At 62.1% G+C, this 26209-nt stretch overlaps 1 protein-coding gene across 1 annotated transcript; it reads left to right on the top strand.

Moving 5' to 3' along the window:
* Nucleotides 1-56: 56 nt before the first annotated feature.
* MRC2 (mannose receptor C-type 2) lies at nt 57-25704 on the top strand. The gene is made up of 30 exons (XM_080564862.1): nt 57-235; nt 8869-9267; nt 9966-10139; nt 10307-10471; nt 10669-10782; nt 11195-11338; nt 11875-12063; nt 12735-12889; nt 13129-13236; nt 15114-15229; nt 15356-15504; nt 15607-15824; nt 16061-16203; nt 16589-16691; nt 16918-17056; nt 17376-17411; nt 17926-18086; nt 18440-18507; nt 18776-18876; nt 18984-19129; nt 19292-19406; nt 19489-19652; nt 19944-20052; nt 20489-20727; nt 20815-20983; nt 21185-21334; nt 21600-21719; nt 22014-22193; nt 22417-22443; nt 22989-25704. Exons 1-30 carry the CDS (start codon nt 148-150, stop codon nt 23207-23209), a joined length of 4410 nt encoding a protein of 1469 aa, XP_080420988.1. The 5' UTR covers nt 57-147; the 3' UTR covers nt 23210-25704.
* Nucleotides 25705-26209: the final 505 nt, after the last annotated feature.

Genomic DNA, 26209 nt, shown 5'->3' with positions numbered 1-26209 from the left:
TTAACTTTTTTTTTTTTTTTCCCTCCTCTTTTCGGCGTCCCTCCTCCTCCTCCTCCTCCTCCTTCCTCCCGCCCCTCCGCCGTCCCCCGGCCGAGGGAAGCGGCGAGGCCCCGGCGCGGAGCGGAGCTCGGCGGGGCAGCTCCGGGCATGGGGCGCCCCCGGAGGCCGCGGCCCCTGCGAGCCTCCCTCGGCTGCCTCCTGGGCCTCCAGCTGGTGCTCGGCGCTGCGCACCCAGGTGGGACCGCGCCTCCCCGCCGTCAGCTCTTGGGGTGGGGGGCCAGGAGCGATGCAGGCTCGGGGGGAGCCCCCTAAATCTCCCCCCCCCACCCCCCCCAAATCCTCCCCCCTCAGCCCCCGGGGCGCTGCGCGGGGGGACCCCGGCCGTGAGGGAGGGCGGGGGCCGCCGGGCTCCGGGGCGGTTTTTTTGGCTTTTCCACCCCCTCGCTTTTCTTCCCTTTCCCTTCGGCTCCTTTTACTCCATCTCCCTCCGGTCGCCTTTCGGACCGCCGCGTTTTGTTTTTAGCCCCCGCCGCCGGCTTTGGTTTCGCCGCCTTTTTTTTTTTTTTTTTCTTTCCGATCCGCCGCCGTTTTGGGGCTTTTTTTTTTTTTTTTTTTTCCTTCAGTTCCCCGCTCCCCGCGGCCACGCAGCGCCTGGAGAGCCCGGGGGAAAAGTTTCCGAGGCTCCGGGGGGGGCGGGTCGGGGAGGCTCCGGGACGGGGCCGGGGGGGGGGCTCCGGGGCCGGGGGGGGGCAGCGGCCCCCAGCCCCGCTCCGGGCTTTTGTCTCCCCGGGGAGGGGCTGAAGGGGTTTTTTGGGGGTTCCTCCTCCTCCCACCGCGCCCCCCCCCCTAAAATTATTAATCCCCCGTCCAAGTGGGTCTTTGCAGGCTTCCCTTTTTGCAGGACTTTCACAATAAATCGTGGCTCTTGGGTTTTTTTTTTTTTTTTTCCGCCCTCCGAAGCCACCATGTGCCGGAGGCCGGGGGCTCCTGGGGCCGCCCCCCCCCGGCGAAGCCATTTCAGCCACTTCATCCCGGGGCAGCGCGGGGCAGAAGCGAGGCGCCGGTTTTGTTGCTCCCTTCGGTTAATTTGTCCCTATCGAGAAAACTTTTTTTTTTTTTTTCCCTCTCTTTTTCTTTCGAAAAAAATGAAAAAAATTCGAAATTGGCTACTTCTGCCCGAACAACAACAAACGTAAACCCTTGGCCTGTTTTATTAGCGTACGCTCAGCAAATCCAAAGCAGATTTGGAAATGGCAGGATGGGAGGCGCTGCTGCCCTCCTCCCCCCCGGCCCCCCGCTCTGCCCCGTGGCGTTTGCCAGCGGGAGCCAAGGAGCAGGGACGGGGACAGGGGACAGGGAAGGGGGCCAGGGAGCTGCCGCCTCGGCCGGGGGCAGAGCGGGGTTTTGGGTCCCTTTGCGGTGCAGCCTTCGGAGGCAGCCCCATGCCGAGGGCAGGATCTGGCCCAGGAGCGTAAGCGGAGGCCCGGCTGGGAGAAACGGCCTAAAAACTGGGGGAGGGACGGGGCGACGGGGAAGAAATCCTCGTAGTGCTGGGGCGCTCGGTAGAGGCTTTGCTGCTGCGTGGGGACCATCTCCGATGAACTCCCCTGAGCCAAATTCCCATTCCACCTCCTCTCGCCCCCACAAACGCCTTTTCTCGAGGTCGCAAATCCCTCCTTTTGCAGCGCTTGGGGGGGGGCTGCTTGATTTCTGCGGGGCTCGGCTACCCGTCGGGCCCGATCCCGGCCGCTTTGCCGCTGGAAGGAGCCAGGTCTGGCGCGTTCCCCTCGCCTGCGTGACGCCGAGGACAGAGGCACCTCTGTCCCTGCGGTCGGTGGGAGCGCGGCGAGGTGGGAGCGCGGCGGCGAGCGGCGGTCCCGCGTCGGGGCCGGGGAGGAACAAGGAGGCTTTGAGCTCCCCCAGCCCAGGTTTCGCTGCTGGCTGGACTGGGGTGCGCGGCTGCTGCGGGGCTGGGAACGCCGTTTATTATTATTTATTCTATAGGCGATGGGATTTAAGGGCTTTTGCCGGTCCTCCAGGGAGCCCCGCAGAGCCTGCGGGTGCCGTTTGCCTTTCTGCACCTCTCTGTCCCTCCATGCTCATTTTCTCTGGGGTCTCTCCATGCTCATTCATTTCCCTCCACCCTATTCCCTGTTTTTCTGCTGCCCTCCCCAGCATCTTCCCCCAGCTGGGACCTGGGATGGGGACAGGGGACGGCGCTGACGGAGCTGCCACGTCCCGGGTGCCTGCCGCGTGCAGGCAGACGCTGAGGTCTCCAGTGCCGGGCTGTTTGCAGCTGGGGAAGGATCCTTGCTTGGGTTTGGGGATCAATCCCTGATGTCCCCATGGTGAGCTCTTTTTGGAAGGATGCTCTCAGCATCCAGGTCCTTGGCGGGAGCCTCGGGGACCTCGCTGATGGCATCGCTTTTCTCCTGCCAGTGCGGAGCCTCCCCATTGCACCGGGAAAGGCTGAAAAAAAAAAAAAAATGTAAATTTTGGGAAAACTTCTCCGCCCAGCCAAACCGCGCAGCTCCCCTGCATGGGGCCGAGCGCCTGTGGCTGAAGGCAGGGGCTGCCACGGCGGCTTCGCAGGGTGGGGAGGGGACGGAAGGGACCCAGGGAAGAATTTACAGCCTTTAAAATAAACACGGCAGGCTTCGCGTGAAATTCCCCCCGTTTTCCTCTTTGCAATGGAAATAGCTTATTGCACGGCAAATGTGGCTCCGAGAAATGATAACTGGGATTACTTGGGAGCAGGAAGGGGGAACGGCGCTGTCGGATTTTGGGTAAAAGCCCCGCAGCCTGGTGCTGGGCCGGGGGAAGCCGGGAGCTCGCCTGCAGCCTCAGCAGGCAGCCGGGCCGAGAGGAAGAGGCAGGCAGAAGAGGGGATTGCTTGCGCAAGAACTAAAAGAATGACAAGCAAACGAGATTTATTCCTCAATGCAAAGCTGCCCCCTGCCCCCGAAGCCACCCAGGGCCATGCGATGCCCGGGGATATTTCCCGTGTGCTCCACGTGAAGGTGCTGCCCCCATCCTGGGCTGGCTCCCGTGGCGAGGGTTGGGATCGGCATTTGGGGTGACCCCGACTTGCCCCGCGCCTTCCTATGTGCAGCTTCAATCTTCTTTTAACCCGTAAACCACAAGCAGACGTTCTCGAGCCGTTATAACGTAGCTTGGCCTCGCAGCTCCTTGTGCAGTCCTTCCAATTCAAGATTTCCCGGGGGTAAAATGAGCCGTGAAATCAAAGCAAATGGCTGCTGATGGCTGGAATCGCCGCCGGTGGGATCAGCTTTTACAAACCCATGGCAGGAGACCCCAGCTCCGGTATCCTGCGGGTGCTGGCGGAGGCCAGCGGGTGCTGCTCAGGTCGGGTTTGTTGCGTGCAGCCAGCGACGATTTTGGGGTGGCGACACGGGCGCACGCGTGGCGGCCGCGCTCTGCTCCGAGGGCTGCTCTGGCGAGCCGCAGGATTCCTGCTGCTGCTCCTCACGTGCAGCCGGGGAGCAGGGTTTTAATTAATTTGAACCGTGCCAAGCCCGCGGAACATCACATTTTTCTCATTCTTCAGATTGCTTGGAGCCCAAAAGAGACCCACACAGATGCTCTTTTTCTTAAAGGACCCATCTTTAAATAATTAAGGGTTAGCAAATGATTAGTGGGTTGACTTGCAGATTCTTGAGCGAACTCTCGAGCCCGGGAGGGGAGGTTTGGGTGCTTGCAGGGGGCACGAGGCGCTTTTCAAACACGACGCTTCTCGTGTCCCAGTCCCAGGGAGAGCTCAGAGCTGCGTTGTGCCTTATGCCGTCACAACAGGGACACAAATGGGATGTTCCCTGTAAACCGGCATGTCTGCGGGATGGAGATGAAAATGGGAACGGGGAGATGGAGAGCTTCTGTGCTCTCCGTGTGAATCCCAGCACAGCAACTCTGTGCTCTGCAAAATGGCCCCATTAACCCCCGCACCCTCTGTGAGCATGGGATGAGCAAATAGAAGAAAAGCTTCATTTCAAACGTCTTGTCCATTTAAAAAAAGTAGATATTTCTTTGGGGCACCCGGAGTGTGATCCTTGCCGTGCAAACACGCCTTGTTTTGCTAAAGTGGAGGTTAACGGGTACTGGTGGCCCAAGTTGGGGTGTTAGTGTGAGGGACGATGCTGGAGAAGCAAGGAAGGAAAAAATTGTGCATGATTATCAGTGTTTATTATTATTATGTTTATTAGTGTTGAAAAAAGTGTTACTTTTCAGCCAATTGCTGGACCCCGTTTATGGGGACGTGCGTCAGGGCTCTCCTCCCCAGCCCATTGCTGGAGCCCGGAGCCGAGCTGGGGGAAATTTGGGGGGGAAAATCCAGGTGCTAGGCATGGAGGGCTGATGCTGGGGCTTGTCCCCTTCCACAAGCGGGTTAAGTCGCTTGGCCTGCCCACGGGCAGCATCCCCCAGGGAACACAGCCCTATATTTAGGTCTGCATCCCGGGCCGGGTGCAGGGAGAACGGACCTAACGCCTGCAGGGAGCCTGGAGCACGCTGCGTGGCCCCGATCCGACACTCCCCGAGGCAGCGGAAAATGAGCGGGGTGGTAGGTGGCCTCCTCGGGTCGCAGCCGAGTAAGGAGCTCGTCCCGGGGGGCTCCCACCCTATAAACCAACAGCGGGTGTTCGCCGCGCCGCTGCGGGCTCTGGGCGCGGGTTCTGATGCTGCACGCCTGCATCGCGAGCTTTGCTGTCGTCCCTGTGACAAGAGACCTGCTCCCTGAGGTTTATTGGAGTTTAAAAACCAGCAGCAGCAGCAACAGAACCCCTCTTTTATCCTGGTGCCTGGCTTCGAGCGCTCGGAGCCGCGTGCTGCTATGGCCCGGGGATGCCGTGGGCTATGGGTACCACGGCCACGTTCGTCACTGCTGCATTCCCAGCCCTTAGAGGGCTCCTTTTTTGGGCTCCCTTTGGCCAAAAATTGCTCTTCATGACCATGTTTTTACTCTTCTCCATGCCAAAACCTTGGGGATGTCTACAGGGGATGGCAAACTATGGCAAAACCTGGGCAAACTACTGGGGTGCAGAAATGCTGGGCTTTTCTGGGCCTGTTTTTCAGAGGAAGGGGGATTTCCTCCAGAAGACCTAACCCAAATTAAGGTGGAGCTGGGGCCCTCCTGTGCCCCTACTGGGGTGGAGCTTTGGTGTCCTGCACCCCTAAATGTCACCGGGGGGTGGATTTTGGGGCTGGGTCTCTCTCTTGGTGCCTGCAGTTCCCTCCCGCCCTGCGTGGCCGTAGGTCTGCGTGCGGAGCTCTCGCTGCCGGGTGAAACCCTCCTGTGTCTGATGAGAACAGTGGGGGTTTCTTCTTTTTTTTCTTGGTTTTATTCCAGAGTTTTAGCTTCTTCGGTGCTTATCTCCCCCGTGGGCTGGGTACGTCCCCATGGATGTTGTTGTGAAGGAGCTGCTGCTTCCCGCGGCTTCTCCTCCAGCTTTGCATCGTGGGTTTTGGGACCACTGCTCAGCTTTGGGCAGCGATAAAGGACGAAAAATCAGCAGTTTGGAGAAGGGGGCTTGGGGGCTGCCGTGCTGCTTCCCAGTGGGACGGCAGGGGGACAGCACGTGAGCTGGGCTGGGCTCGCCAAGCCACCCGGCACGTAATGGGGAAGCCTTCAGCCTCACCTGCGCCCCCGGGGGGGCTATGAGGGACCTGGCTCCCAGGGCTTGGAGCCGAGACCCAGCCCTGGTTGCTCCCACGGAGCCGACGTTCATCGTCGGCCCCGCTCAGGGCCACCTCCGTGGCCTCTCAGCCTGTGCTGCCCACGTCCCCAAATTGCAGGTTGCGATGCTTTCCTTAATTGCCGTGCGGTGGCAAAGCCGTCGTGGGAAGGGCTGCGCTGAGATCCTTTTGGTTTGGACTTTCTGGTGGCTAAAAGCTTGCTTTTAAAGAGGCAGGAAAACAAACAAACGGGAAAATGCCGCGGGCAGGCAGCGGGGCAGGGCTGCTCTGAGCTGCCCCGCCGGGAGGATGCAGGATAAAGAGGCACAGGGGCAGCACCCAGCCCAGGCCCAATTTTGGCCGTTCCGGGCAGAGCATCGAGCTGGTGCCCTGCTCTCCAGTTCTTTCATCTCCAAAATTGGGTGCAAAAACCCACGGAGCATCTCTGAAAGGAGCCACCCACGTGGAGCTGTGGGTGAAAGGAGTCACCCATAGCTGCTCCGTCGCTGTTGAGGGTGGTGCTGGTGATTTTTGTGCACGGACTCGGGAGAGGTTTTGTCCCTGTAGTGTCCATGTTGGACGATGATTTAAGGGCACTGGTGAAGTCGTGTTTTGCAGAAATCTTCAGTTCCACTCAAGTTTTGTTGCAGCATGGACCAGGCTGGGGTTTTACCCCAAGAGCATCGCTCCTCCGGGGCTGACCCCTGCGAGGGCTGGGTTTATCCTGCGGGATAACGGCGTGGGAGGAGGTGTTTGGCCGGACACCCGTGCCCCATGCCCCAGGCACTCCGCCTGCAGCACCGCAGAGCGCCGGGCTCCTGCAGGAGCTTTCAGCGCGTGCTGCAGTGCTCGGAGCACGATGTGCTCCCGCACCTCTGTACAGAGCTCCTGTCCTTCATGGAAACGCAGCTCCAGCAGCTCTATTTCCAAATCAAAGATTTCAAAAAATCAAAGGTTTCAAATCAGAGATTTCAATTTATTTTTTTTTCCCTAAAACAAAGATTTCTGGCACCAGCGAAGCTCGCCGCTCCTCTTGCGAGCCCGGGCACGAGCTCGTGACCCAAACCCGTGCCCCAGGCGGCAGCAGCTTGGCCAGGGCTCGCTCCCTGTTTCGCCCAGGTGAAAGCTCTCGGCAGCACACCCAGGGCCCGTGGCTCCGAGCAGCTTTTTGCTGCACCTGCAGCATTGCTTTGGTGCCTCCAGGAGCTCGCTGAGGCCATCGCGGCATCGCTGGGACAGAGCCTGGTGCTGGCAGGTAACGTCCCGACCTTTCTTTAGCCCCAAAGCCTTAGGCTGTAATTTCCAAGCTCCACCTTGTCCCTTTTTAGAGCTTTTTTGTGCTTTTCCGGCCCCAGGCTGCCCCTAGGGTCTGGACAGCTTCCTCTGAGCCCACGCAGTGCTGCGGGTGCAGCCCCGACAGGCACGGATCCGGCACCTGGCAGCAATGGGGGCGGAGATCGTGGGGTGCTGAGCACCCCGACACCCCTTCCCCAGGGTTTTTCCTTCCCGCTATGAATTTTTGGGGCAGCTTTTTGCAGAGCCGGGTTAAGCAACAAGCGGAGGAGGGTGTCCCGTTGCTGACCCCTGCTGCTTAGGGCTGCTGCGGGGCTCACGGCGTGGAGGATTTGTTCCCAGCACCGGCGGGCTGGCGTTCGGCTCCCCGCACAGTGCTGCAGCCACAGCCCGCGCCCCGGCCCCGGCAGAGCTTTTGCTTAGTTGGGAACTTGCCGGGATTTTAAAAAATCTCTTCTGAGAAGCAAACAGGCTTCTTCTTCTTCCAGTCCCTGGCTTTCGGTATCGTGCACGCACGGAGCCTGCGCCCCCCTCGCCCCCTGAGAGCTCCGCGCGAGCAGGCTCCGGTTTTGTGTGTTTGGGGCCAGCCGTTCTCTGGAGCGAGGTCGAGGTGCACAAAGCTTTGTGCTGAGCCTACCAAAAATCCCTCTGGTCGCTTTCTCCTCCTTCCTCCATTTCTTCCTCCTCGCAGAGACAAGTCAGCAGAGCGGGCTGAGCCGAGCCGCTTGCCGGAGCCGCCTGGGGCAGCGCGGCCAGGGCAGGGGGAAGCTTTGGGTGAATAGGAAACGAAAACCTTTTCAGGCCAAAAAATTCATATGGTGGCAAAAAAAAAACACAAAGCAACCGAAGCTAAATATAGCCAGGCCCATGAGTAGGCTCTGACTTCTCGTGATGTTTGTAGCGAAAAAATTGGTTGATTTAAAAAAAAAAAAAAAGAATTAAGCAAAAGTAGTGTTCTCAACGTGCTGCTGGCCGCTGGGGGTGGGGGCAAGAAGCAGGCGGAGGTTTTGGAAGCGAGGCATCAGCTGGAGCAAAGCTGCCTGGGAAGCCAGGCCCCAGCGCAGAGCCCTGGTGGTTTTACTGGGTTTTGTTGGTTTTGAGGTGGGAAGGAATGAGGTGGCCTCGGAGGTGTGTTCCTGCGAGGAAGGGCGCAGGAAAATGCCAGGGGGGTGGAAGTTCGGGCCATGGCGAGTGGCGATGGTGGCGTGGGGGTGCTGGAGGCCAGCATTCAGCACCTGGGCTGGGGTTTCCGAGGGTCCCGACACAAGGCTGCGTGTTTGCACTCGGGGCCGTGCCTGTGCGAGCGGCGGCTCCGTGTAGGCGGTGTCCATCACGTCCTGCCTGTGCGGGGGGACGCCTGCCTCCCAAACCTCGATTGCTCCGCGGCTTTTTAACACATCCCCAGGCACAGGTGAGGATGATGGCCGTGCTCTTATTTTCCTGCTCTGGTTTCCTTACCCGGAGCAGATGGCTGGTGCCAGAGCTGGTGGTGTGGCTCCTCTGGTGCTGGCACAGGGCTCGTTTCGAGCACCATTGCCTCGGGACGCTGCTGATGGGGTCTCAGATTTGAACAGCCCCAGTGCTGCTGCTGGAGCAGACGAGTTCTTTGTGCTGACTCTGATGCCCAAGAGCTGCTTGCTGGTGCCTTGTGGGGGTGCCAGGAGGCTTCAGCTCGGTGCAAATGCCTGTCAGGGTGCCCAGAGCACCCATCACCCCAGGACAGGCGTTGGGGTTATACCCAGAGGGAAACGGTGTCCCGCAGCCTGCTGGGTGCTGTGCGCAGGGATGCACCCCAAAACTTGCCATGCACGGAGAGGGAACCGAGCACAACCCCCTGGCCGTGCTTTAACCCTTTCCCCATGCTTTTTCCCCTCTCTTTCCCCCCAGACTCCAAAGTCTTCCTCATCTACAACGCGGGCGCTCAGGGCTGCCTGGAGACCAAGGACTCGCTGGTGCGGCTCGCCAAGGGCTGCAACGCCAGCGCCCCGGCCCAGCAGTGGAAATGGGTCTCGCGCAACCGCCTCTTCAACGTGGGGGCCATGCAGTGCCTGGGGGTGTCATGGCACGGGGCCAACGCCACGGCCGGGCTGCACCCCTTGGCCACCTACGAGTGCGACCGCGAGTCCGTCAACATGCGCTGGAGCTGCCGCAGCCTCGGCGAGCAGCTCTCGCAGCACCTCGGCGCCCGCCCGGGCAATTCCTCGCTGGACAGGGGGGACCAGGCTCGAGGCTCGCAGTGGAGGACGTACGGCACCGAGGAGGATCTGTGCTCCGTGCCCTACTCCGGTAATGCCTCGCTGGGTGTCAGGCTTGCACTCCGCACCCTGGGTCCTTCTCAAGCCCCCTGCTCCTTGTCCCCGTTGCCTTGGTGCTCAGCCCCAGGAGGTGTTAGCAGTAGGGTTAGCCCTTAAGCAAAAGCAGCCCCATAATGGAGGGGAGGGGAAGCAGCCCCAAATCCTGCCCAGGGAGCTTGTCCCTGGCTTGCTGGGGCTGCAAAACCAGGCGGGAGCAGGGCGATGGGATCAGCCCCGCGGGTGGGATCACGCCCAGCCAGTCCCCGAGCAGCCGCAGCCTCCCTGGGCAGCTGCCCCTGGTTTTATTGCTCAGCGTAACACCACGCGTAGAGCATCCCGTGGGCCAGTTGGGGTCAGCTCTCCTGGCTCTGTCCCCCCCCCAGCTCCCTGTGCACCCCCAGCCCCTCACTGGCGGGGCAGCACCCGAAGTGGTGAAGTTGTCGGCTCAGTGTAAGCACCGCTCATCGACGGCTAAAACATCGGGGTGTTATCAGCGTTACTTTCCTCCTAAATCCCCAATGCAGCCCCATCCCAGCTACTAGGAAGAAAATGAACTATCCCAGCTGAAACCAGGCCATCTGGGAATCCCAGGAGCCCCCACTGGGGTGGCAAACCCACACCCATCACCCCGACCTCCCCCCAGCTGCCCCCTGGACGCAGCCTCAGGAGGGGGCCCCTTTTCTCCCGCAGAGATCTACACCATCCAGGGCAACTCGCACGGGAAGCCCTGCACCATCCCCTTCAAGTACGACAACCAGTGGTTCCACGAGTGCACCAGCACGGGGCGGGAGGACGGCCACCTCTGGTGCGCCACCACCCAGGACTACGGCAAGGACGAGCGATGGGGTTTCTGTCCCATAAAGAGTAAGTGGGGGCAGCGCGTCCCGGCCCTCCTCCCGGTGATGCAGGAGCATCCCCAGTGTCTCCCCAGCACCTGGGTTTTGTGGGATGTGGGTTTTTTGAGTTTTTATTTTTGAAGTTTGGGGGGAGCGTGCTGGGTGCTTGCCCCTACCAGCTGCTTGTCCCCGTAGGTAACGATTGCGAGACCTTTTGGGACAAGGACCACCTCACCAACAGCTGCTACCAGTTCAACTTCCAGTCCACGCTGTCGTGGCGGGAGGCTTGGAACAGCTGCGAGCAGCAGGGAGCCAACCTGCTCAGCATCACCGAGATCCACGAGCAGACCTACATCAACGGTGATGGCACCCAGACGCTGGCTGCGCCCATGTCCTCGCCACCCGGGGCAGAGCTGGTGGCCCCGTGGCTATCAGTGGCCCCAGGCTGGGCTCTGTGTCCTGGCCGGGTGTTCTGGGGATGGTTTCGGGCTGGGGTTGAGCTTGGCCTTGCTGGAGCTGGGGGACTGATCCTGCCCCTCTCTCTGCCTTGGCCCCAGGGCTGCTGACGGGGTACAGCTCCACGCTCTGGATCGGGCTCAATGACCTGGACATCAACGGGGGCTGGCAGTGGTCGGACAACTCGCCGCTCAAGTACCTCAACTGGGAGAGCGGTGAGCCGGGGGGCTGCGTGCGGCCGGGGGGCTGCAGTGGGGCAGGGCACGCGGTGTGGGGCAGGGGACGGGCAGGTAGCGGGGAGGTGGCCCGGGCTGCCCAGGGGACCGGGTGTCCTGGGCTGAGCGTCCTTGTGCCGAGGGGCACTGCCTGCCACTGAGGGGCAGCTCGGTGCTGGCGCGTGGCGGAGGACACGGGTGGCGTTAATTTACCCGCGTCCATCTCTAGCCCCAAGGGGATGCTCAGGGGGCAGAGGGACCCACTGCAAGGCGTGCCCTGGTCGTGCCCAGTGCCATCACCCCGAGGCACTCGTGGGGACAGAGAAACCCCGGGAGGAGGGCTGGGGACAGCTGCACCCACCCTGCAAGCCCCCCAGCACCCTGTCCCCCCCCCCCTTGGCCCCTTTTCCAGACCAGCCCGACAACCCCAGCGAGGAGAACTGCGGCGTGATCCGCACCGAGTCGTCTGGAGGGTGGCAGAACCGCGACTGCGGCATCGCCCTCCCCTACGTCTGCAAGAAGAAGCCCAACGCCACCGCCGACCCCTTCCTGACGGGTGAGCGGGGAGGCTGAGCACCCTGGCGGGGAGGCTGAACATCGCCCCACGCTCCCCAGGGAGTAAATCCAGGCAGAGAGCCCTGCTTCCCTGCCACATCCCGGCTCTGATGCGGCCGGAGGACACTGCCCATGTGCCAGGGCAGCTGGTGGAGGTGTTCAGGGTGTCCCAGGGTGGGAACAGGTTTGGAAAATCCCAGAGCAGCACCACCTCAGTGCTCGGTGCAGTCACAGGTTGGGCGTTAGGAGAGGGATCAAGCGACACGGGAGCTCTCCGGTGCTTTCCCAGATCTCCGGGCTCTGCTCTTGCATCGAATCTGCGCAAACAGAAGGGATTTGGGGTTGTTTCCAGAGCTCTAAAGCTACCGTTGCTTGCACCTTGCTTGGTTTTGGCCGTAGCTTTCCCACACCTTGGCCTCTTGTCCAGAGCACAAGGCGCTCTCTGAGCGCTCGAGCAGCCCCGTGGGACCGCGGTGCCCCGCAGAGGAGAGGGTTGGGGAGCGGGACGGGAGCCCTCAGCTGCTCTTCTCCTGCCAGACTCGTGGTCAGAGGTGAAGGTGGACTGCGAGCCCAGCTGGCAATCCTTCCAGTCCAACTGCTACCGCCTGGTGGGAGAGAAGAAGAGCTGGCAGGACGCGAAGAAGACCTGCCTGCGGAGCGGGGGGGACCTGGTCAGCATCCACACCCTCTCCGAGCTCGAGTTCGTCACCAAGCAGATCAAGCAAGGTACGAGGAGCCCTGGTCCTGCCCAGGGGAACGCTGGCATCCTTTAAATTTTGCATTTTGCAGCACCAGAGCTTGTAGGTTTGCTCTTGGGGTATTTGGGAGAGCCAAACATGGAGTCCAGGAGCCTTCACGCTCAGAGAGATGCATCGTGCTGTGACACAGAGGGCATCGATGTACGTGGTGCGGGTCCGGGCTCTGGTCCCAGCTCCCACGCCGGTGCCCTGTGTGGCTTTGGGCAGGACAGCGCCTGTCCAAGCTCTGCAGCCATGCAAGGCCACTTCTATGTAATGGAAAATTAATATTAATTAGTGGCTGTGAACAGTGTGGAGACCCCAGGCTGGGAAGCAGTGGGTTGCTCAGGCACATTCTCCATCCAGCAGACGTAAAAGCCATTCCCAGGAGCCTGCAGCACCAGGGTGAAAATAACATGGCCCCATCACTAGTCCTCTTCGATTAGTGCAGAAATAGGGGGAAAACCAAAAATTGCTGACAAATTTAGTTCTGTTTGCCCCTTTGTGGGGAGAGAGCATCCTTGCCCCTCCTGATGGCATGGGGCTGAGCCCTGCAGCCCCTGCCGGGCAAGGGTTTCGGGAGGTGTTTTGCAGCCTTTTTGGGAGGGTTTCTGCAAGATTTCAGCCAGGCAGAAGGGATTTTGCCTCCTGTTCTGGCAGACGTGGAGGAGCTCTGGATTGGCCTAAACGACCTCAAGCTGCAGATGAACTTCGAGTGGTCGGACGGGACGCCCGTGAGGTTCACCTACTGGCACCCCTTCGAGCCCAACAACTTCCGCGACAGCCTGGAGGACTGCGTGACCATCTGGGGACCGGTGAGGGCACGGGGCAGGGGACAGATCCTGCACCCCCGCAGCATCCCCATAGGGATGGGGATGGGGCACCCGGGGGAGACTGGGTTGAACCTGGCTCGTCCCAGCTGTTGGGAGGGGAAGGATCCAGCACAGCCCTGGGGGCTGCCGCAGGGAAGGGAAATCTGTGGAGCATGGATTGAGCTGGGAAATTCCCCGGGCTGTCAGCTGGGCTCGATCCTGCTCTTCTCCACCCTTTCCAGGAAGGGAGGTGGAACGACAGCCCCTGCAACCAGACCCTGCCCTCTATCTGCAAAAAGCCCGGCCGGGTGAGCCAGGAGAAAGAGGAGGATGACCACGGGTGCCGAAAGGTGAGGGGGACGCGGGGCTCTGCTTTCTTGGCCAATTCCTTGCAATTCCCAAACTACAGCCCCGAGGCACCCTTGGCACACCCAGAGCTGCAGGTCTGTGCCTGGGGGTGCTGAGCCCCTGCTTCCGGGGTTGTATGAGGCCATGGGAAGAAACTGGGGCAAAAAAATGCCTCCATTGTCCAAGATCCTCCCCCTTGGTCTGGCACGAGTTTCCAGCAAGGAAGTTTTATTTTTATTTTTTTCCTGCTTGCTCGCCTTGCCTCTCGGTGTGCCAAAATGCTGCAGCAAAGCGGCTCCATGCAGGAGCGGGATGGGACGGGATGGGATGGGATGGGATGGGAGGGGATGGAGGAACCTGGTGCATTGGTGCTGGTCACCTTCACCCCGTGGCCCTGGGCTCCTGGCATCTCTCTGGGCTGGCATCAGGCTGCACCCGACGGATTCAGGGTAAAGGGAGCACCTTGGCTTTGAGATGCACAAAGCTCAGGGCTCCTGCAGGGTAACATGGTGCTACCATTGTCGGGACGGGGCCGACACTTCCTGGCCCTTACTGACACCGTTCTCGCTGCAAAACTTGTGCTCTTGGTCTCCCCACATCTGTTGGGACGTGGGCATTTCGGACACAGCCACCGAGGGCTGTGCCACCCCAGCATCTCAGCCAGCTGCGCCCTGCCTCAGTTTCCCCAGCTTGGCGGGGACGAGGCCGCTCAGCTCCCACGCCTGCTGGAAGGGGCTTTTGTGCCTCTCTGCCTTCGCGCAGGGAGCCCGGCAGCGCTCGCTCGTGCCCAGCCTGGCAAACAGGCCTCGAGGTGCTGCCGGGCTGCGCGGGCGGCTTCGCCCAGACCTTTCCTCCGTCCCCGGCAGGTGGTTGGCATCTGCGGGGGCTCGGGGACGTGGTGGCAGCTAGGCGGGCTGGCACGCCAGGCCAGGTTTGGTGGCACCGGAGCAGGAGGACCCCCGGTGTCAGCGGGAGCTGGGGAGGAGGTGCTGGTGGCGCCGTGCCACCACGCTCAGCCCTGCCGGCTCCTGACCACACGCAGTTAGAGCACGAACCCTTTAGTTTTGGAACGGCCTTACAGAGGGGCCATGCTTGGCTTTGCTAACGTTGGGGAAAGGAACTCGGGACAAAAATGGGATTTGGAGTCATTTTCCTCCCACAGGCACCCTCCTGCATCCCTCCCTCTGCTTCCGTCCCCGCTGTGCTGATGGCACGTGTCCCCCGGTGTCACTGGGGACACAGATAAAACCCCAGCGATGCTTCCTACTGTATCAGGAGGGTCTCTGAGCTGGGGCCACCTACCTGCCCGGCCGAGCCCCTTCACCCTTCCCACCCTTTGCTCTCCCACCCCGTGCGCATCCCCTCTCCCAGCGCAGCTGAGCCCCCGCGTCCCTCCCCGCGCTGCCGCCCCGCTCACTGCTCTGGCAGAAAACAGGCGCTATTGTGTCTCCGGCTCCGGAGAGGCTCCAACATCAACAAGGCGAGCGATTAAAGCAGGCTGCGGTGGGACTCGCTCTCCGTTTGGCCCCGCCGCATAAGCAGAGGATTGTGCTCCCCTCCCCGCACCCCGGCGGGGCCGAACGCTGGCGGGGAGAGCGATTTCTGCTGCTTTGAAGCTGCCCTGGGTGTTTGTTTTCCTCGCAGCCTTCTCCTTTGCGAGAGCTCTGGAGCAGAGCCGGGTCATGCCGGGTCGGCCGGGGGCAGGAGACCTCCCAGGAAAAGGCGGAGGTGGCAGCAGGGGACGTGGGACCTTGCTCCCATCCCACGTCTCCCGCAGCGGGGAGCTCAGCCCCTGCCTTTGGGGTGGTTTCCTGGAGGAGGCGCGGAGACCGGCGCTGCGGTGACCGGGTGACTGATGTCTGCTGTCTCCTGTCCCCAGGGCTGGAAGTGGCACAGCCCCTCCTGCTTCTGGCTGGGCGAGGACCGCGTCACCTACAGCGACGCCCGCAAGCTGTGCTCCGACTACGGCTCCACGCTGGTCACCATCACCAACAGGTCGGCGCCGCGCCCCGGGAGCCAGCAGCCCAAGGATGGGGTTTGCCCCACGGCAGGGTTTTGTGTGGGATGGGAGCGAGGGCTGGGCAGGGCGAGGGGGCTCAGCTCCTGGCTTCTGCCCCACAGGTTCGAGCAGGCGTACGTCAGCAGCCTCATCTACGGCTGGGACGGCGAGTATTTCTGGACAGCGCTGCAGGACATCAACGAGACGGGCGCTTTCCGCTGGCTGAGCGGCGACGAGGTCATGTACACCCACTGGAACCGCGACCAGCCCGGTAAGGGGATGGCGGCGGGTGGGATGTGGGACGGGGACATCCCCTTCCCTGCTGGCTCTGCCCCAGGGAGGGGACCGGCAGTGACCCCGAGGCTGGCTCCAGGTTACAATAAGGGCGGCTGCGTGGCCCTGGCCACCGGCAGCTCCATGGGGCTGTGGGAGGTGAAGAACTGCAGCACCTTCAAGGCCAAGTACATCTGCCGGCAGAACCTGGGCACGCCGGTGAACCCCGAGCTGCCCAGCCCCTACCCCACGCCCAGCCTCACCGGCGCCTGCCCCCCCGGATGGAGCGCGGACCCCAAGCTGCGGCACTGCTACAAGGTGAGGGGGTGCCGGGGGAGGCGGCGAGCCCCAGCCGTGCCCTCCCATCCTAGGAGCGTGCGTTGGGGCTTGGGTGCGTGCAAAAGGCAGCCCGGAGCCCGCTGCGGGTTGGTTAGGGGCTGGCAGCGCTGGGGAGCTGCTGGCTGCGGGGTGGGGATGGTGCTCAGCTCCTCGCCCAGATCGTGGGTCTCTGAGTGGGGTCCTGGGGCTGAGCCCCCCTGCTCCTCCCTCGCCAGGTGTTTAATTTTGACAAGCTGCAAGAGAAGAAGACGTGGATCGCGGCGCAGGAGTTCTGCCGGGAGCTGGGGGCTCAGCTGCTCAGCCTGGGCAGCTACGAGGAGGAGCACTTCGTCGCCAACACCCTCAACAAGATTTTTGGGTGAGGGGCCAGTGCATCCCGCTGCGTGAATGTGCTCGGCGTGAATCCGCGGGGATGGGGACCCAGCGGTGGGGCTGGCCAGCGCCCGGGGCTCTGTGCCACCGTGTGTGCAGAAAATGCATTGTTTGGGGCCATCGCACCTTCTATGTGATAAAAGTGCTTGAAATTTGGGGAGGGATTCGGATTTAAAACTGTTCCAGCCCTGAGCCTGCATGCACCAGGGAGCCTGTTATCTGGGGTCTTGCCTTTAGGTGTCATGGGGATGGCAGGCTCCAAAAAACAAGCAAAAAAAGGCCAAAATATAAATATATATCAATGTACAAATATAAAAACCTCTGTTTTGGAGGTTGGGCATGTTCTCACCGCTTCTCCCCGGCTCCCATAGCGAGTCAGAGCCGGAGATCCACGAGCAGCACTGGTTCTGGATCGGCCTCAACCGGCGGGACCCCGCGGGGGACCGGAGCTGGCGGTGGAGCGACGGGCTGGGGGTGAGTCGGCACAGGGCACCCCCTGCTTGGGTGCTGAGCACCCAGCACCCACCTGGTGCAAAGCTGAAGCTCAGCAGCAGCGCCGCAGGCAGCAATTAGAGCTGCCCCGGGGGGATTTCGGCAATGTACTGCCCCGGTTGGCATTTGGGGTGCAGGGGACAAATCCAGCGCTGGTGGAAACGCAGCGCGGGAGCCCCAACCCCGCCTGTCTCTCTCGGCCCCCCAGTTCTTCTACCACAACTTTGACCGCAGCAACTACGACGACGACGACATCCGGAACTGCGCGGTGCTGGACCTGGCGTCCCTGCAGTGGATGCCGATGCAGTGCGAAGCCCAGCTGGACTGGATCTGCAAACTGCCCAAAGGTACCGCCGGGCAAGGTCAGGGATTGCAGCTACGTGGGGGCCAGGGAGCAGGAACCGCGTCGGAGCATCTTTGTGGAGCAGGGGGTTGTGCGGGAGGAGGGGAGGGTTGGTGGAGCCTGCGGGGATGCCTCTCCTCTGCAAGCTGTGCTTTTGTGGCAGGATGAGCCCTAATTTGGTGGCTGGGGAGGTGAAGGGAGCTCCTGCCAGCCCTGGAGGGATTGGGGGCATCTCTGCACCATGCACGCTTGGAGCAGGTGGTGTTGGTGTGGAGCATCCCAGCCCCACATCCCGCTCACGGCCTCTCCTTTCCTTCTCCCAGGCGCTGATGTGAAGGAGCCGGAGATCACGACCCAAGGTGCGTTAGCGGCTGCCCGCGGCCGTGTGTCTGTCTGGGACGCGCCGTCCTCCCCAGGCATCTCCCATCCATAGCAAGCACAAAGCGAGCTGCGGTCGCTGCAGGGCACCGGGAAGGGGCAGCGTTATCCGGAGGAGAAGGGACCCTGCGTAGGATCGTAGGAGGGATGGGAGGTGGGACAGGAACCGAGGTGTCCCCACGGCCGTGGCACTGCAGGGCATCCCCTTGCCAGGCAGAGCACAGAGGTGCTGCCAGCTCCAGCCCCAAACCTGCCCTCACCTCCGTGGTGGATGCTCCATGGGGTCGGTCCCCCCGACCCAAGCTGAGCAGCAAGGGGAAAGCGCTGCCTGCAAATGCACGGCAGGATCAGGCCCCCGGCTGGACGCTGGCCCCCTGCGCTCGCAGGGAGGAGCCCAGAGGCCAAACCGGTGCAGGGCAAAGGGATAAAGGGACGGGGACGCAGTGGCAGCAGTGGGGGGGTCGCTGCAGCATGGTGCTGGGTCCCCGCCTGCAGGCAGCAAAGAGTGGGTGAAGTACCAGGAGGCCGAGTACAAGTTCTTCGAGCACCACTCGACGTGGGTGCAGGCGCAGCGCATCTGCAGCTGGTTCCAGGCAGAGCTGGTGTCGGTGCACGGCGAGGCCGAGCTGCGCTTCCTGGGCCAGAACCTGAAGAAGGTAAGAGGTGGCGGTGGCCTCCCCGGGCGCAGGTGTGCTCGGCTGGGTGCTGCCTCCCGGCGCTGCTCCGTGCCCACTGCAGCCCCTCCTGGCACGGCTTCCGTCCTTTGCCGGAAGGATGTTATCCGGGGACAGCCTGGCTCCAAGCTGGTGGCTGGGTTTGGTGCTCAGTGTTTCCATCGTGAAGCTTGTCACCACCAAGAAGCCACCACGGGGCATTCCCAGAGCATTGCCAGCTGCAGGAGGGCTGCGCAGCCCCCGCTGTCCTGCCCCATGCCCCAAGTGGCCGTGGCTGTCCCCAGGGAGATGCACGGGGCCCTCCAGGCACTGACATCTCTGCTCTGGTCCTGCAGTTCTCCAGGGGCCAGGAGCAGCACTGGTGGATCGGGCTGCACACCTACGAGAACGACGGGAGGTTCAAGTAAGTCAGGGCCAGGCTGAGCCCCCCGTGTCCCTGTGTGTCCCCATGCCACCAGTCCCAGCGCGGAGAGCACCACGGCTCAGCGCCTGCGGCTCAGGTTGGGCCTGTCCTGGGCTGGTGCTTCTGAGATGCTGGGACGGAGGCTGCTGGTTCCTCACCCAGGAGAGGGCAGTGGTGGGGCACGTGCCCAGTTCGGGCATGGGACTTGTCCCATTGCGGCCAGCTCGTAGCATTCACCAAGTCACTGCCCAGCCTCGTGCTTTCCCAGGTGGTCCGATGGGTCCCTCCTCAACTTCGTCTCCTGGGCACCCGGCAAGCCGCGTCCCATCAACAAGGACAAGAAGTGCGTCTACATGACGGCCAGCAGAGGTGAGGGGCCGGGTCCAGCGGCACCGGAGGGGCAGGGGGCTGCAGGCGGGGCTGAGGCACCTTGTCCCGATGCGATGGGGGCGTCATTGGCCTGCCTGTCCCCGCAGAGGACTGGGGGGACCAGAAGTGCCTGACGGCACTGCCCTACATCTGCAAGCGGAGCAATGCCACCGCCGTGAAGCCCTCCCCGCCACCGATGCCTGCTCCCACAAGCGGGGGCTGTCCCCATGGCTGGATCCCCTTCCTCAGCAAGGTACGGCGGGGTGGAATGGGGACGGACCCTGGGAAGAGGACCATCGGGGCAGGATAGGGCTGGGGAAGGTGCAGGGGGGAGATTGTGGGCTCTGGGGCCGGGAGCGAGGGCTGTGGGGCGGGAGCACCCCCAGACCATCCCATGCCCCCGGTGCCCGTGCAGTGTTTCAGCTTCAACGGCCGCGACAAAGCCGAGATCGTGAAGTGGCCGGAGGCGAAGCAGGCATGCGAGAACCAGGGCGCCGTGCTGGCCACCATCTCCAACCCACTGGAGCAGGGTAGGTCCCCCCCGGCCACCACCACTGCCACCAGCCCCACGGCTGCTGGGGGTGGCCCTCAGCACCTCGCCATCCCTCGCAGCTTTCATAACGTCCATGCTGCCGAACATCTCCTTCGACCTCTGGATCGGCCTCCACGACGCCAAGAAGGAGTTCCAGTGGGTGGAGGGCGAGCCGCTGCGGCACGTGAGCTGGGCGCCTGGCGAGCCCTCGGGGTGCAGCGCCTCCAGCCCCAGTGACAAGCCGGTGAGCACCCCCCTGCTACCCCACGCCCTGCCCCATAGCATCGCCCTGCCCCATAGCATCGCCCTGCCCTGGGAAGGAGAGCGCTTGAGGCACCTGCCACCCTGAGAAGGCCTCAGCATGGTGTCCCACTGGTGGTGGGCTGAAGGTTGTGGGGCTGAAGGTTGTAGGGTGCTGGGGTGGCTCTCCGAGGGCAGCGCAGGATCTGCAGCGTGGGGGTCCCTGGGCCGGGGGGGTGGTGTAGGATGGGACACAGGCTGGGGGCAGTGCTGATCTTGGGGCTTGGCTGTGCAGACCAACTGCGTGGTGGTGTGGCACGGCTCCCCCCCACACTTCACGGGGCGCTGGGACGACCGGAGCTGCGTGGAGGAGAAGCACGGCTACATCTGCCAGCGGAGCATAGGTAGGGGGGGTGTGGGGGTGACAGGGCCCCACTGAGCGGAGCTGGGGGCTGCCAGCCTCACCCCAGCACCCCACAGCGTGGGGGTGCCACAGCCAGGGAGCTCGGGGTGATGGGGTCAGCTTGGGGGGAGCATGGGGCAGTGGGAGGGGGCAGGAGGACGGGCTCAACTTGGGAGGAGCACCTGGCCCCCATGGTTTGTGGGACACCCCCTGCACACATCAGCCTGAGTCCCACAGGGATGTGCATCCTGGTGGACGGCCCCGAGGTGGGGACGGCGCCTCGCCACCGAGCAGCCCCCCCGGGGACATGGACTCCCCAGCCAGGTGCACGTGTCCCATGCACGCACGGCGCTGCCTCGTGGACACCCCAGCTTGGCGAGGAGGCGACCCCCCGACATGCAGGAGCATCCTCTGACCGTGTCTCTTTACTCCCCCAGACCCGTTCCTGAGCCCCGCGCGGACGCCGTACCCCCCCTCGCCCACCGGCACCCTCTTTTACCACAACAGCACTTACCGCATCCTGCAGAAACCCCTCAGGTGGCACGAGGCCCTGCTGCTCTGCGAGACCCTCAACGCCACCCTGGCCACCATCCCCGACCCCTACAGCCAGGCCTTCCTCACCCAGGCCGTCAGCAGCCTGCGGGCCCCGCTCTGGATCGGGCTGGCCAACAACGAGGTGAGGGAATGGGGCCGGCACCCCCGGGTTGGGGGCCATGGGGGGGGGGTCGCAGCAGCCCCCCAGCCTCTCCCCTTGGCTCCGCAGGGAGGCCGGAGCTACTCGTGGCTGACGGAGGAGAACCTCTTCTACGCCAACTGGCAGGACGGGGAGCCCCAGCAGGTCGCCGGCTGCTCCTACATGGACGCGGACGGGAGCTGGCGCACGGCCGGCTGTGACACCAAGCTGCAGGGCGGCATCTGCCAGCTCCGGTCAGGTGCGAGGGGGGCGGCCGGGGGGGCTCTGCGGGCCCCACAGCGGGAGCTGTGTGCTGTTGGAGGTGGCGTCCCACCAGGGCCTTCTGCAGGAGCTCCAGCCCTGTCACTGTGGGGCTGGGTGGCCCAGGGTGCTCCGACGTGCTGTGGGACCCCCAGCACCCCGTGCCCCCCACCCGAACACATTGTGTGTCCCCCCCCAGGTGCCACCCGCGCGCACAAGTGGAGCTACAGCGGCAGCTGCCCCAAGTCGCTGGAGGACTCGTCGTGGATCCCCTTCCGGGACCACTGCTACACCTTCCACATGGAGATCACCCTGGGGCAGAAGGACGCCATGCGGAGGTGCCAGAAAGGTAGGAGGGGGCTGCGGGAGAAGGGAGGTCCCCAGGTTGCCCCTGGGTGCAGCACAACACCCTAGAATGGAGGCCCCGGCCCTGTACCAGGCCAGCCCTGGTCAGCCCTCGTCTCTCCCCAGCGCTGCTTTGCGTTGGGGCTCCCCGTGCACCACGAGGTTCACGGCCAGCAGCGGTTCCTCGGCTTTGTCCTCGCCATTGCCGCTGCTCCCAGGCTCCGTCCTCCAGGCCCTGGGCTTCCCTCTCACCCCCCTTTCTTCCGCAGTTGGTGGCACGGTGTTGTCCATCCAGGACGAGACGGAGAACGTCTTCGTGTGGGAGCATCTCCAGGCCTACGAGGGCCCATCCAAGGGTGCCTGGCTGGGCATGACGTTCAACCCCAAAGGTACAAAGGAAGGAGGGAGGTTTTAGACCCTCCCTGGGCAACCCCATGGATTCCCACCAGGTCTGCAGGGAGCAGAGAAAGCCCTCAGTGGTTGCACCAGCTGGGAGGGGGGGGTCGTGCCACAGTGTGACCACGAGCACCAGCGTCTCAGGCTGTGCGGGATGTGCCACGTGTCCTCCCCTGGCTTTGTGGGTCCTCCCCGTCGCCCCCTCACGCCTCCCCCTGCTTTCAGAACCGGGGCACAGACAGGGCATCCCCTTCGGCCTCCCCAGACCCAGTTCTTCCACTTCTCAGGAGGCACCTTGGTTTGGCACGACAACACCGCCGTGAACTACTCTAACTGGGGCCAGCACGACACGGGGCCCAGCATGCTGAGCCAGAACAGCTGCTACTGGATCCAGAGCAGCAACGGCGTCTGGCGCCTGGGCTCCTGCACCAACGTCACCATGGGGGTCATCTGCAAGATCCCCCGAGGTAAGGACCCCCCTGCGGAGCCTGGGCTGGTGTGGGGTGAGCCAGGGGTCTGGGCACAGTGCTGCGGGGCAGGGCTCTGTCCTGCTGGCAGGGTTAGTCACGTTTTGGGGAATCCCAGTGCAGGGTGGTGGTGGTGAGGTCTGCACCAGTGGTCCCAGTGGGATGGTGGGAAGAGGGGAGGGTGTCGTGGCCATGTAGTCACTTCTCTGTGTTGCCTTTGCAGTGGAGGAGAGCAGCTTTTCCAGGGCAGGTGAGTGGCACCGTCAGCAACGTCACTTCCAGCTGAGCCCAGCAGCGGGAGCATGACCTGGTCCTGTGGGGCCGTGCTGCAGCCCAAACTGCATGAATAACAAGAGGAATGGTGTTTGTGGGTGGGAAATCCCATCTCCGGGCAGCTTTCAGTCCTCCTCTGTGGAGAAATATCTGGCCAGCCCTTGGTGGGGCTCCACTTCCTGCCCCTTCTGGAGGGGCTTGTCCAGAAGGTGCCACATCTTCTGGTGCGATCCTAAAGACCCAGCCCAGACAGCAGCGGATCCTAAAGATCCAGCCCAGGATTTCACATTCCCGATGTGAATGCACATCAGGAACAGCCCAGAGAGGCTGTCCTGCTCCGGGAACTCTGCCATGGGCACGACATCTCCAAAATGCTACAGTTCTGTTCCTCCCTGACCCATCCTATCAACCCACCCATCCGGAGAGCCGCCACCTGAAGCTCTTCGTGTGCCAGGCTGGGGCTCGGGCAGGACATAGGGAAATGGCAGCCTGCATTTCACCGGCCTTTCTCCCTCCCTGCAGCTCTGCCGGAGAACACGACGGCCATCGCGGTGGTGGTGCTGTCAACGCTGGTGCTGTGCGCCCTGCTGGGCATCGCCATCTACCTGTACAAGCGGCGGAAGAGCTCGGAGCGAGGCGCCTTCGAGAGCGCCCGCTACAGCCGCACCACCTCCAACCCCAGCGAAGCCGCCGAGAAGAACATCCTGGTGTCAGACATGGAGATGAACGAGCAGCAAGACTAACGGCAGGGGGGACGCTGGGGACGGGGGGACGGGGAGGGGGGGATGGAGAGCATCACACAGGCTATCCCCAGGGCGAGCACGGCAGGGGCAGCAGCGGGGCAAGGAGAGGGGCTGGGGTCGGGGTGTCCCAAGGGTCACTGCCGCCACCTCTGGGCTCGTCCTTGGCTGCTGGATGTTCATCTGCAGCAGCCACGGAGGCGGTTTCAGGGCTAAAATGTTTAGGGGAAAGTTGCCCCCTGCTTCAAGAGCTTTCCCTGAACAGGCTCCGAGACACCTTCCCCTTGGGAGAAGGCAAGCGCGGGCGTTCAGGGCCCTGCGGTGGGCTCGCTCCCCCCAGAAAATGAGCTGGTGTCTGAGAAGACATCCTCCTGGGCAAGAGGTCTCCAAAGCCAATCTACCTCCCCTTCCCACGCGTGAGGAGGGCCAGCCCCACGACCCCACCGGTCCTCTCCCCCTCCTCGTCCTCATCTCCCACCTCCGGCAGCAGAGACGTCGCGGTGACCCCAGCAAGGACACCCCCGCCCCAACCCCAGCAGCTCAGCGATGCGAGCCCTTCTCCTCCCCGCTGCATCCCTCGGGCTGCATCCGGCCACGGCGAGGCAGCCGCTGCTGCTTCCCGCGGGCCGGTGGCACAATCCTGCCCTGCTCGCTGCTCCGTTGGTCCCTGTCCTGGTTAGCACAGAGCAAACCTCCCCGGCGGGAGCATCTGCGGCACCCCAGGTTTTGAGCAGATCAGAGAACTGGAAGCCCCAAGCATCCTCCCGTTGGTTAGGCGCAGCGCTGGTTGGCGGCCCCGCTCCCCGAGCCGCTCGGCACTCGGATCCCCCGAGAGATTTGGCCAGTTTCTGCCCGACTGCAAAGCGCGTGGAGGAGGGAGCAAAAAATAAAGAAAAGGCTCGGGGCCGGGCGCCGAGAGCTGGAGCTGCCCTGCGTCCCCCGCGCCCACCCGCTCACCACCCTTCCTTGCAGGGCAGGGACAGCGCAGGGCTGGTTTTGCTTGTTCGGGCCAGGAGGACGAGCGTAAGGGATGTAGGGTGGGCACCAATTCGGAATTTTTTTGGTGGTAATTTTGGAGGTTTTGTTTTTTTTTTTTTTTGTTTTGTTTTTTTTTTAAGGAAACGATAGCTTTTTTTGCTATACTGTATTGAGTGCGTGCTGAATATATACGTTCTTTCACACAGCTGGCTGGGGTGTGTGTGGTTGCCTGTTTTACGTGTAAGGTGTAGGTGAGGAGGAGGAAGGCGCTGCATGGCTGAGCCCCCTGCTCGCTGTCGAGCTGTGCAATAAGGAGCGCGCGTGCCCCGGGGCTGAGCCGTCCTGCTCCTGCAGCAGCACCCCCGGCACTGGGGTCGGGACAGAGGGTGCCCGGAGGCAGCGAGAGGTGCTCAGGCCCTGCAGGGGGGTCCCTGCTGGGAACGGAAGAGCCCCCATAACCTCTGAAGCAAGGCGGCAGAACCCCCATAAAAAGGCGTTTTCACGTAGCCCTCTGCCTCGAAGGCTCACGTTTTTTTGTTGTGAAGACGAGGGGAACTAGCTAAGTTGTGTTACTCTCATTTTTGACACCTGTGTCGATTTTAAAATCTGTTGATTTCACTTAAGCTGGACATTAAGTGTTTAAGAAACTGTTGGGGGGTGGGACAGGGGAACAAGGGATCCTTTCGTTTTGTTTACTTTTTGGCAACGTCCAAAAGCCGCCACGACATTTCAGGGCGAGAGAGAGCCTGGAGCTGCCCCGGGTCCGGTTCTCGGTCTTGGCTTTGTCCACATTCATTTCCTGAGGTCCTTTCTGGCTTGGAGCTGTCGGTTTTCTTTCCTGATGTGGGTGCCGGATCCTGGAGAGCTGAGCATGAGTCCGTCCCCATCCCTGGCCCCAGCAGGCGTTGAGCTCCTCCAGCACCTGGGCTCGCAGGGGATGCTGCGCTGCGCGTCCTCTGCGACTCCTCCCGCTGGTGGGAAGTCCCAAAGGAAAAGCTGAGGTCAGGTTTGGTGGGATGGAGTGGGGGAAGAGCGGTGCTGAGGGCAAGAGGTGCAGCTGGGCAGGATTGGGCTCATTTAGGGCATCGCACAGAGCCCTGGGCTCAGCGGGGCTGGCACAGCGTGGGGTTCTCCGTGCTCTGTCACAGCCCATGGCTTTCACCCAGCCCTATCCAGGAACACTTTTTTAAAGAGATTTTTCTTTTTATTTTTTCCTTGATTAATTTCCTTCTCTCTCCTCCTTCTCTACCTTCAAGCAAAGAAGTCTGTACGATATAGGGGAAATTTTGTACGAGAATAATTTTGTCAGCTGTCGGCAGTGATCAGGATTGCAGGAAAATTGCATATATGGTTAAGTGGTATCGCCTATCACCATTAGAATAATGTGAAGAATTGCTTAAAAGGACCCTGTCAATTATATATATATATATAATATATATATATAGTTTTGCATTTTTTTACTCTCTGTGGTTTGTAAGATCCTTTTAGAAGCTTGGAAATAAAATTTCCTTCCCCACCTATTTTCTTCCTTTTTTTTTTTTTTTTTCTCCTTTCACTTGGGGAAAGCCAAAATTTGTCTCTCCGTGCGTCCCAACGAAGAAGCAAAGCTGAGGTTGAAGAAGCAAAGCTGAGGTTGAAACGGCACCTACCGGCCCCGGGCGAGGGGAGTAGGTAGGTGGGCAAGGAGCATCGCTGTGCTGCACGTCCCTGGGCACGGTGGCTGGCCTTCGCTGGCTGTTTTTTGGGAAGAGTCAGCTGGAGAACGGGCAGCCTTCCCTTTTGGACACCCAGCCCTCCGGAGCTCGAGGGAGACGTCAGTTTGAGCAGAGCCCTTTGAAAAGCACTGCAATTTCTGTTTCTCACTAAGGCTCAGGCTGTAATCCAGCACTTTTGGAGCACTTCACACGAGAGGTGGAAGAGAAGCCGAGGAGCTGGCAGGAAGGTTGGAGGGGGCCGCTCTCGTTAATTGCAAACAGCAGTGGAAATAATTGCGCGCGACGCGGCAGCGCAGTGAGAGGACGCTCG

This window comes from Anser brachyrhynchus (genome assembly GCF_964034855.1).
Source record: "Anser brachyrhynchus genome assembly, chromosome: 22".
In the NCBI taxonomy this organism is placed as follows: Eukaryota; Metazoa; Chordata; class Aves; order Anseriformes; family Anatidae; genus Anser; species Anser brachyrhynchus.
This window is presented reverse-complemented; position numbering and strand designations above follow the sequence as displayed.